Below are 11,910 nucleotides of genomic sequence, written 5' to 3'. Positions count from 1 at the left end.
GAAAATGTTATATGAACTGACCTTCCCACTGTAAGGAGTTACATACACGCCTGTAGTTGAAGGTAGTTGGGTTCAGTAACTGTCAGGGGGAAATGGAAAATGTTTTACTGGATGATTAACCTTCAGCAATTCCCATAATGTCATTATGGATTATCAATACTAAATACATCCAGGCCTAATTTACTTTAACAAAATGCTACTACTCCAGAAGCTACTTAATAAAATACTACTAAAATGTATGCAGCAGTAGAATATATTTGTCCTTCAATACACCGCCTTTTTATTAATGATTATTATTTTATCGAGTACTGTGCCTTCTCAGAATTAAGTTTCCTATTGCTGAATAAAGCCTGTCTTTTGGAATGGAAACTGAATTCAAGCTGGATATTTGATGGGATGCTATTTTTCTGATGTACAGTCAAAGTACTGTAATAAAACAGTGTTTTATTTTTTAAGACTTACAAAATGTAATTTTATTGCCCCTGCTTTTTTTTGTTTGTTGCAAAAGTTCATTTTATACAAACTTAATAAACATTTCTCATAGCTCAAGATCCTGCGTTTGTGATTTATTTAGTATTAGAAATGTACTGCATATGCTATGAAAGGCTTTTTAATTTGTGAATACCAACTGTATAATCATATTAGGTGCAACTATATGGAAGTGTTGAAAAGTTTACATGAAAAACAGAGCATCTGATTGTATAAGGATGCACAGACAGGTTTAATAATGTCTCTAGGATCATTCTTTTTTTTTTTTTTTTTTCTGTCAGCCAACAGATTATAAACCTCTCAGAAAGCCATACAGGTTCAGAATACAGTGCTCACTTTGTTGAAACATGCTTTAAACATGAACTCAAAGTTAAAGATCTACCTAAAAACACATTTTAAAAATGCCTTCATTTGTTCTATTACAAAATTAATATCCTCTGCAGCGGTCATTACCTGTAGATAATTGACCTTGTCTTTCAACAGGCTTTCTCCTTTGGCTCTGCATATCTGCTGTGACTGGAGCAGTCATTAATGTTTAAAAACAGCGCCATCTTGTGACAGTCACCTCGAAAGCAGCATCAATGGACAGCTATGGCCCACAGAACACAGCAAAACAATGATTCTGCTAAGAAAAAAATGGACACGGCCCCACCCGTCATACATCATTATAATTAGGGCTTCTGGTTTTCAGGTTTTATTGTTGAACATGCAATGTCCCTTTTAAAGTTCTTTTGAGCCAATTCGCTTTCTTAATCGAACACGAATTACCAAAGGAAGCTATTTCTTTTTACCCTAATGCCTTGATTGTTAACAAACAATGTGCATTGATCCCACCTGATTCTATTTGAACCTGCATTGCGTTCTGGCTCCAACTGCTGAATTCAGATTGTTAACTGCGTTAGTTTCTAGTAGTGCGTCGCTAATTTAAACAATCAGGTATTCAGTTAAAGCTTAACAACTATTAATTAAGGTTTAAGAGGAAAATAAAAACTAGAAGCCCTAATTCTAATGAATACATACAAAAATAAATACAAGTGATCTTGAGCACAAAGCTTTTATCTTGTGTGTGTGTTTGTGTGTGTGTGTGTGTGATATTACAGATAGATCGATCTATCGAATTATCTCAATTACAACATAGCCATTCAGGAACTGCAGTTCTGCAGGGAAATGCAATTGGTGATGTCCTTCTCAAACGCCAATGCTTATCTTATTTAGTGCACAAAGTTAAACAAACCGTTGCATCACAACGCTATTCTGCTTTTACTCGTGGAATACCAGGGAATGATTTTGTGATGTGCAATGGCCCTCTTAAACTCAATTTCTGTTTCTTTATAGAGAACTTAATCCTTGCAGATGCTGCTTACAAGATTCACTTAAAATCACCAGAAACTGCATGCAGTATGTAGCGAGTGTTCTACACACTCAGCAGATTATGCATTTCTTGTCAAGGTACAGAAACTGTAATTGTAGGCAAAGTTGAAGATGTTATAACAGTATTTTGGTTCCACATGCTTATGAGTTATTTAAGATAGGACAGCAACATTAGAGGCTGCTGAGCTGTAACCAATTAGAACAGGTATATTTAAATAGGGCACAGGAGAAGTGTCATCCTTTGAATGAACCACGTCTGTCTCCATTGGTGGAAATACACACTTTGGTGCCAAAGTATAAAAGGGGATTTGTAAAGGCAAACCAAAAGGTACTAGGTAAAATAAATAAATAAATAAATAAATAAATAAAAAAATCAGACGTTAAGATTCAGTGTACAAAACATACACACAGTGTGAAGATAAGCAAACATTTATAATACAAAAAAAAAAAAGGTGAACAGGTTATTTTTATTTTCTTCTTTGTACCAGAGACATTCAGGAGCCATTTTTATAAGACTCTTATTTACAACATAGTGGTTTCTAAAATGAAGAGGCAATTGTTAACTGAACACAGTATTTTAATTGTGCGTTCTGTAGATCTGCACTGCTGTCAAACCCAACTTTGCCCATTTAAAAGAACGGAACGATTTTAAGAAGGAGTTACTAAACTATTTTGAATTCCTTAAGTTATAGAAGTGCATTTACTTAAAAATATAGCTTTGTGAGGTAAATTATTTTACAGTCTGTGGTGTTGAAAGAAGAAAAGAACAAAAGGGACACACCCGATTTAAAAAATACAGTGCGCTAAACAAAGTCCTGCATGGTGAATACATGGCACCCTCAGTTTCCAACAGCAACTGCTGGAAGAACTTCATGCTTAATTCTGGCAATGCAGGGAAAACCTTTTGTCCACAGCCAAGCTTAAAGCTTTCAATTCTTTTTTTATTTTAATTTTAGTGCCACTGTTTGGACACCAATTTGCAGAGAGAACTCTTGAAGGGACATTTTTAGCCCACTAGGAGAAAAAAAAAAAAAAAGCCTACACCACAAAAAAAAAAAAAAAAAAAAAAAAAAAAAAAAAAACAAAAAAACTCAATTATACATTTTTTTTTCAATAAAAGGTTGCTTTCTTGGCAAAGTGACACAATCAAAAGAAATAAACATATCTTCTGGAAGTTTACAGTGCATTAAACTGTTCAAGTAGAAACTGGAACATATATATTTAGAAATCTGATTATCAACTGTATATGCGAATTTATTTTTCTTATACAAAATACATCAACATTGTTTTCATAATATTTAAACTACTCTCCCCCCCAATAACATATAGCACTGGTATGGTATTCTATATTGGCTCTTGTAAATTTAGACAGGCTATTTTATTTAGTGCCTCGCTTCACATCCAGTGTATTGAAATATCATTACAGTATTACTACCTTCATTATTTATTTCAACAGGCAGTCCATTCTGAGCTACTTTAACAACAAAATACAGATTTAGTGACTAAATAAAAACTCTCCATAAATGTGTTGAACATACTGTCCAAGTAAATGGTGTTCAAATTGCATGCAAAATAACTGGAACATTTCAGAATTAGTATGAACACTCAAACTTAAAAAATAAAATACACATAACGCAAAAAACATTTGAGCTGAGAATACCTGAAAAGACCCCTTTTCACAATTTAAAATCTACAATGTATTAATGTTATACAAATAATATATATTCTAATTTCTATAATTTGGAGCCAGCCAATATAATGTTAACAAAAAAAAAAAAAGACGACGGTACCTCGTAGCTTTCAAACGGTTGACTGGTTTGTGTGTGTGTGTGTTCTGATTCTGTATCTTGTACCACTGCTTGCTACACACCTTCACATTGGACCTGAGTTCACAGTAAGACAACTGGCTGTAGTCTAGCTAGGTAGTGGAGACATCAGTGGAGTTATTAAAGGGGAAGAATTTGGCAACTTTGTTAGGAGAGCTTGGGCTCTTGTATTCAGAATCTTCACTCATCTTAAAGAATTCCTCCTGTTCTTTCTTTTTCTGGTTCAGCTCATCTTCCAGTGCCTGGTAACAAAATAAATAAAACAAAAAAATAAATTGAAAATAAATCAGGCAGATAAACGCTACCTATACAAATAACTGAATCAATAATTCAAAAGAGAACCACTGTTTCTCGTCAAAGCAATTTGCAGAGCCAAATTGTTAGCGAGAAATGCAATCATTTGAAATATATACAACCAGACAGCATTTATTTAACAGCTCCTTTCTGTGGATAAGTGGGTTCTTACAATAATATTACAATACATTCCACTCAAACAATTTGCATTTGCAAGTATGTTTTTTTGTGGCAGGTGTGCGTTACAAAAACTATTTCAACAATGAAATCAGCTTCTAGAAAATGCATAAAGATTTTGATACTGTGCCTCTAGGCAGACTAACCTTTCATAATTCCTGCTGTTTAATACACTGTAAACTAAATTCCCCCAAAAAGCAAACATTCAAGCCACCATAACAGACTGGCTTAAAAACCAGACATGTTTTATTTCTGCATCTGTAACAACCGCCTTTTCAAAACAAGCCTGCCATGTTCAGAACAAGTAAAAATAAAAAAGCAGTGTGAGAACGTTAGTGCTTATTAAAAAGCATGGACCTGTCTGTCTAAATGTAACAAAGCTATGCCTGATATTTCGTAGTGAGCAGCACATACAAATTGTTTTACCTTTTTCCTGGGTCTGAGCTGGTCTCGCCAGTCCTTTAGCTGTTGGTTGTGTTCCTCATCCAGTGCTTTCAGTTTCTGGGTCTCATGTTCAATAAGAAGATGGCACTTCTCATTCTGTATGTTAAATAGAACATGAATACGAATTTCAGAAAGGCAGTTTGTATAGACTGCTTACAAAAACCATAACATACAGCATAAAAAAAAGGGTTTAGGATGGAGTGCAACAAACACTGCAATTCTGTATTTATGGACAGCCAGCCCAAGACTAGCCCCGATGCCTTGCAGTCAGTTCCTGCTCAGCTCGTGCTGGGAAGCGGATGGGCTCTGTGCTCACCTGTAGTTGCTGGAGCTCCCAGAGGTTGCTGTCACACTGACCCATCATGTCTCTCATCGCATTCTCATGCTTCTGCTGCTGGTGTAGCCTTTCTGCCTTCTGCCTCTTCTCCTCCTGCTGTGCAAACTGATTTCGAAAGGATTTGATGGTTTAATTGCTTGCATATAAAAAGTAGAATAAAATAGTAGCACAATAAACAGATGACGTTACAATTTACAGCCCAAAATGGTTACATCTTTGCAGAACTTGTACAATCCTTATTTGACTAACTTGTATTAATATACCCACTGTAAAGAGCCCTTCAGGTAAACCACACACAATGCATGCAAACCCCTTAAAGCTAGTACAGTAAAAACCTGTACAATCCGGCATCGCTTTGGACTGGAGGAAAATTGAGCAATATCAGACAGTGTACTGGATTCCAGAGTTAATGTACAAATTATAATAAACACCATACATCCTTTAGCAGACTTCAGACACAACAAATTCCTCAACAAAATATTTACCAGTTGCTAGCAGGAGCCTGTTTAAGCCATTCCCAGAGAAAGACATTGACTTGTCTGTACTGTAACTGCATGTGGGATTCAGTCTTGCACAGGGGCTGGATTAGACAGGTTTTACTGTATTGTTTTTTTATCATGTAATTCCCCAGCAGAAGGGACATAGTGGGGGCTGCTGTATGTAGACGTGTCACACTTTAGAGTTTTACTTCCAGGGAACCGCTTACCTAAGACAGGTCTAGCACAGGTTATTGAGAGTATCAGAATCTGGGGGGTATACAGAGGCACATGCGAATATGATGGATGTACATTTTAATTATAACTCACTGAGCAAATTTTGTATTTATAGCCATGACAGAGTAGGTTTTACTTGGAACAAGGATTATATAGGCAAATGACATTGCACATGAGCACCTGAAACAGATCTGGCCGATATACCTGTTTGATCTTCTCTCTGTCCTCTGCCGGACTCCCTGTCGTGGTAATCCTCAGACTCTTCTTATACATCATCATTCTGGTCTTCCCTTCACTCCTCTGGATCTTCGGCAGCCGTCCTTTCTCCTGCTGCTGTCGGACCTTCAGCTGCTCAATCATCCTCTGGTTATAGTGCTGCATCTGTTCCTGCTCCTAAAAACGATACATGAGGACAGAAAATGATCACGCAGCCACACTGATTAAACAGCTCATTGATAACAAAATGGAAAATCAGAGGTTAAACAAATCCTAATAAAAATTTAAAAAAACAGGGATCAAAAGTGTTTGTTTATAAATAAAAATGGCTAAAGCAGCAGCATAACAAAATGTATTTCTCCCTTTTTGTGTTTGCATGAAACACATTACAGTGAGAAAGCATGCAGTCAACTGCCATTATGCGATAAGGCAATGTCTCGTTCACTATTGAGCAGATCCCTCCGCCTGTTAGTCCAAGTCTTAACAGAGCGGTCCGGAGTGTTCTACCTTGTCATGCTTCTTGAGAAGCTGGTGTCTCTGCAGGAAGTACTGGTCTTTCAGTTGCTGTTTCATCAGCTGGTGCTTCTCCTGCAAGTTGTGTTCTTCTCGCTCCCAGATTGTTGCTTCCCGCTCTGAAATGAAAGATTTTCCTTAGTTGAATCCTTGCAGGCACTACGATGGATTTACCTGTTCAATGCAATTGTACCATACTATACTGGGGCAAAATGTTAAACCATTAAGCTACTGGGAAGCAAAATAGAGAAAACCTAAAAACAAAAAAACACAACTCGCCTCTCATCATCTGATGCTTTTTGTTGAGACACTCGCGCTCCAATTCGGAGATCTCTCGTTTATTTTCGGCAATAATCCTCTTCAGGGTGCTATCCAAATAGTCCTTCTGGGCAGCCAAGAACTCCTGTTCCTGTAAGCCAGAAAGACAAACAAAGAATGGGGCCAATCAACAGAGAAGGACCTTTAAATGACATGACTATGGAAAAGGAAAGGCTTTTTTATTTTATTTGAGATACATACATACATACATATGCTGATCTACACAAAACTTATTGTTGGTAATCCGTGAAATTAAAAAAAAAAAAAAAAAAAAATCTTGAACCATTCTGAGTACTTTAAACAAACACAACCCTATGTTTTTTCTCCACCCTGCTTGTGTATCTGCTGCTTTAAGAGATACTGTCTGCTGAACAAAAGGGACTAGGTGTGTTTGCAGTGTGGGAAAGTCTGAAGGCCACAATTAACCTGTTTACTCAGTTACAATATCCCTGGGGTCAGTGAAAAGCTTCATTCAGTGCTGCCTGTTCCACGTTTGAAAATGCTTGTCACATACAGATCTATGGACATGCATTATCCATAAATGTCTGTTTGAGGGCTGACAGTAATGCTGCATTCAGTGGATGAATGTTGGGATATGTAGCCTGCCACAGGTCTGCAATGGAAACTCATCTCTATTTGTAACAAGATAGACTGAAGTCAAGGAAGGTCTGCTTTAGGCAGATTTACACACAAATCCTGACAAATAAATCTATGTAAGCCAATGTAATTCTAGTCAAGTCACTTGCTCACAGAATACTTTATTTTAAGCTTTACTTTACTTTGCTTTCAATTTACCTGTGTCTGCTTTGATTGTGCAAAGTCATTCATCTTCTGTTTCATGGTTTCCTTTCGGTGCTGTCTGGGCAGTTTCTCAACTTCACTTTTAACCTGTAAAAAAAAAAAAAAAAAAAACTATATTATATATATACACACACACACAATTACCAATACAAATCCTGACAGAGGTAGTTTTGCAGTAATCTAGGATTAATAAAGTACTCAAGATTGAAAAAGTTAAGACAGATAGCTGAAGGTGAGGATTCATGGGGAATAATTATAAGATCTGTAAAACGCCAAGCCCTTTAATGTAGAGCAGAACAAATCAGTATTCATCTTTTATTACAGGGTACCCGGTTCAGATCAGTTATTCTAATCCCTCGCTCATTTTAAACCGGTGTTACCTCTTTCTTGTTCTGCTTGAGCTTCTCCTGAAACTTGCTAGACTCGCGTTCTTGTTCTGCCCGGATCTTCTTCATCTCATCACGTAGGCGGGTCACGTGATCCTGCTCCATCTTCTCAACCATCTGCTTCTGCTGCCTTTCCAGATTCTCAAGCTCTGTGTCATATAACTTCTTCTTTGCCTGTGAGTAAACAAAACAACATGTTGTGATCTCAACTGTACATAACCATTATGAAGTTATGAACAGTGATCCATGGCCTCCACTGTACAGCTATGGCCAAAGGTTTTGCATCACCTATAATTTTAGGATTGAGACATCATAAAATATATATACAGTGGCTTGCGAAAGTATTGACCCCCCCTTGGCATTTTTCCTATTTTGTTGCCTTACAACCTGGAATTAAAATGGATTTTTTGGGGGTTTGTATCATTTGATTTACACAACATGCCTACCACTTTGAAGATGCAAAATATTTTTTATTGTGAAACAAACAAAGAATAAGAAAACTTGAGTGTGCATAAGTATTCACCCCCCCCCCAAAGTCAATACTTTGTAGAGCCACCTTTTGCAGCAATTACAGCTGCAGGTCTCTTGAGGTATGTATCTATAAGCTTGGCACATCTAGCCACTGGGATTTTTGTCCATTCTTCAAGGCAAAACTGCTCCAGCTCCTTCAAGTTGGATGGGTTCCGCTGGTGTACAGCAATCTTTAAGTCATACCACAGATTCTTAATTTGATTGAGGTCTGGGCTTTGACTAAGCCATTCCAAGACATTTAAATGTTTCCCCTTAAACCACTCGAGTGTTGCTTTAGCAGTATGCTTAGGGTCATTGTCCTGCTGGAAGGTGAACCTCCGTCCCAGTCTCAAATCTCTGGAAGACTGAAACAGGTTTCCCTCAAGAATTTCCCTGTATTTAGCGCCATCCATCATTCCTTCAATTCTGACCAGTTTCCCAGTCTCTGCCGATGAAAAACAACCCCACAGCATGATGCTACCACCACCATGCTTCACTGTGGGGATGGTGTTCTCGGGGTGATGAGAGGTGTTGGGTTTGCGCCAGACATAGCATTTTCCTTGATGGCCAAAAAGCTCAATTTTAGTCTCATCTGACCAGAGTACCTTCTTCCATATGTTTGGGGAGTCTCCCACATGCCTTTTGGCGAACACCAAACGTGTTTGCTTATTTTTTTCTTTAAGCAATGGCTTTTTTCTGGCCACTCTTCCGTAAAGCCCAGCTCTGTGGAGTGTACGGCTTAAAGTGGTCCTATGGACAGATACTCCAATCTCCGCTGTGGAGCTTTGCAGCTCCTTCAGGGTTATCTTTGGTCTCTTTGTTGCCTCTCTGATTAATGCCCTCCTTGCCTGGTCCGTGAGTTTTGGTGGGCAGCCCTCTCTTGCCAGGTTTGTTGTGGTGCCATATTCTTTCCATTTTTTAATAATGGCTTTAATGGTGCTCCGTGGGATGTTCAAAGTTTCGGATATTTTTTTATAACCCAACCCTGATCTGTACTTCTCCACAACTTTGTCCCTGACCTGTTTGGAGAGCTCTTTGGTCTTCATGGTGCCGCTTGCTTGGTGGTGCCCCTTGCTTAGTGGTGTTGCAGACTCTGGGGCCTTTCAGAACAGGTGTATATATACTGAGATCATGTGACAGATCATGTGACACTTAGATTGCACACAGGTGGACTTTATTTAACTAATTATGTGACTTCTGAAGGTAATTGGTTGCACCAGATCTTATTTAGAGGCTTAATAGCAAAGGGGGTGAATACATATGCACGCACCACTTTTCCGTTATTTATTTTTTAGAATTTTTTGAAACAAGTTATTTTTTTCATTTCACTTCACCAATTTGGACTATTTTGTGTATGTCCATTACATGAAATCCAAACAAAAATCCATTTTAATTCCAGGTTGTAAGGCAACAAAATAGGAAAAATGCCAAGGGGGGGTCAATACTTTCGCAAGCCACTGTATTATATTTATATATATATATATATATATATATATATATACACACACACATACACACACACACACACACATTAGATAGATAGAGTTAGATAGATAGATATAGATAGACAGATAAAAACTATGAGCATAACTTAGATCTACAAAATGATATCGCAAAGAGTCTACTGGAAGCCATAATAGTACAGTATTTCATGTAAAATGTTTTCACTGTTGTCAGTTTTTCGACAAGTATACGGAAAAACTACAAAGTGGTAATTCAATATGTTAATATAACATTATTCAGCAGGTTTCATTCGACTTTATGAAGCACAACTAGTTCATTCTATAGGCTGATGCAAAATGTTTGCTCAGAGCTGTATTGTAGGTGCAACTGGTTTGCTAGTGTTCCTCTTTATCTGTGCTCCAGCTGTATAGATTTCAGCCTGAACTTACATTCATTTCCTGGTCGAAGCGGCGGAACATCTGCTCCCTCTGGTGTAGCAGCTTGGTGTTGAGCTGGGTCTGGGCCCGGTGCTCCTCCTTCTGTAACAGACGCAGATCCCGTAACTCCTGCCGCCTGAGGAAAGAGGCACACCACAGGGCCTGAGCATTAGAGGGCTCCCCCATTCAACCTTACACCCAAACCATATGCCTGAGCATTAGAGGGCTCCTTGGTTCTCAATGAATTTAGCAGAAGTTTATAGTGCAAGACATAACTAAAGATACTGCGTTCAAGAAAAAATAAATAAATAAAAAGACATCAGGACTGTCCAGCAAATGTCTCCTGAGCTCCACAATACAGGTCTTTTGAAGAAGTATCCGGTTGAAGGTTTTTAGTTTGAAAAGATTGCAAGGGCAATCTGTAATCTCAAGTACTTTTCTCTAAAAAATAACTTCTACAAAAACATGAGTTGAAACAGACTTTGCATAACACTGCTAAACCTGAAATGTTTCCACCAACGTCAAATAAAATGTTCACATACATACAGCAGCCTATTTAAAAAAAAGAAAGGGTCACAAGAGAACACATGTTTACAGTATATGTAAATAAGATGCAAGATATTGAGTATTAGTGTATGCTAAATACAAATATCTAACCAACGTCCCTCAAATCCAGAAATCTGAATGTTACAAAATCTATTCATACTACAGTCTATTACTTCATGGTTGTGAATGCATGACACTATGCTCTGTAAAAGGTCACTCACTACATCCTTCTCATGGAAAATACTGTACAGTGAATAATAGTGAATAAACTAGGATGTAATCCACAGAATGTATGGACTGAAACTGTAAAATAACAGATTTTTTGTTTAACTTTTGCCACAAGGTGGCAGTACAGATATAAAATCAGCAGCACACAGACTGCAAGGACAGAATAAGCAATGTTGTGGATAGTTTTTTTTTTTTTTCTTTCTTTTCCTTAAAACACGACAAGAGAAGCATGTTGTTTTAAATGATTTTAAATGCTGACTTAATTTCCTTTTTGATTTAAAATATTATTAGTAGAAACAAATTCAAATATTTTAAAACTGTCTGATTAAACTAAAACGTTGCTAGTGCATTACCAAACAAACAGTTTTTTCACAACTTTTTTTTTTTAGAAAACTGATAACACAACATTTAGATAACACCTTAGTTCCTCATCATCTTACAAGTCAAACTCTATAAACACTGATATGTTAATGAATTGTTTTAACAAAATACACAGTGCCTGCTAACTTTACACCAGAGAAAAGCATTATAAAACAGAGTTAAAAAATAATAACTATATGGTTTTAAGATGAAACCAGAAGAAACTACACTACTACAAAAAAGTTTTAAACAGTGTTTTTATTTTTTGATGTGAGAGTCAGAGCGAAGTAATGAGGAACTACTGCCTGTATAACTTTTGTTATGATACAACTGAGGGTGAAGCAACCGTTATTGCAGCAGCTTCCTTAGTGAAGCATATGTGGCAATTCAGCATTGTACGCTAAGGTATACAGCATCAGGCGTGGTCAGCTGAATTCTTGTTTTTTCTTAAATATTTCTTGAGCAACGCTTTCGATACCATGTGTCTAAGAAATCTGATAC

The 11,910-nt window shown here is 37.2% G+C and overlaps 1 protein-coding gene across 1 annotated transcript in view; it reads right to left on the bottom strand.

Annotated features, from left to right (window-relative positions):
• Positions 1-2,284: 2,284 nt before the first annotated feature.
• The window catches only part of stk10 (serine/threonine kinase 10), a 41,513-nt gene continuing 31,887 nt past the window's right edge, over positions 2,285-11,910 (bottom strand). The window contains exons 11-19 of the mRNA XM_041265699.1: positions 10,288-10,411; positions 7,880-8,059; positions 7,494-7,586; positions 6,660-6,789; positions 6,375-6,499; positions 5,856-6,044; positions 4,918-5,043; positions 4,584-4,697; positions 2,285-3,928 (exon numbers count right to left, since the gene is read on the bottom strand). Coding sequence (XP_041121633.1) covers positions 3,779-3,928; positions 4,584-4,697; positions 4,918-5,043; positions 5,856-6,044; positions 6,375-6,499; positions 6,660-6,789; positions 7,494-7,586; positions 7,880-8,059; positions 10,288-10,411 — 1,231 coding nt within the window. The 3' untranslated portion in view covers positions 2,285-3,778. The remainder of the gene's footprint in view (positions 3,929-4,583; positions 4,698-4,917; positions 5,044-5,855; positions 6,045-6,374; positions 6,500-6,659; positions 6,790-7,493; positions 7,587-7,879; positions 8,060-10,287; positions 10,412-11,910) is intronic.

This window comes from Polyodon spathula, chromosome 12, assembly GCF_017654505.1.
Source record: "Polyodon spathula isolate WHYD16114869_AA chromosome 12, ASM1765450v1, whole genome shotgun sequence".
Lineage (NCBI taxonomy): Eukaryota > Metazoa > Chordata > Actinopteri > Acipenseriformes > Polyodontidae > Polyodon > Polyodon spathula.
Note: the sequence above shows the minus strand (reverse complement) of the source record. Positions and strands in the feature narration are given on the sequence as shown.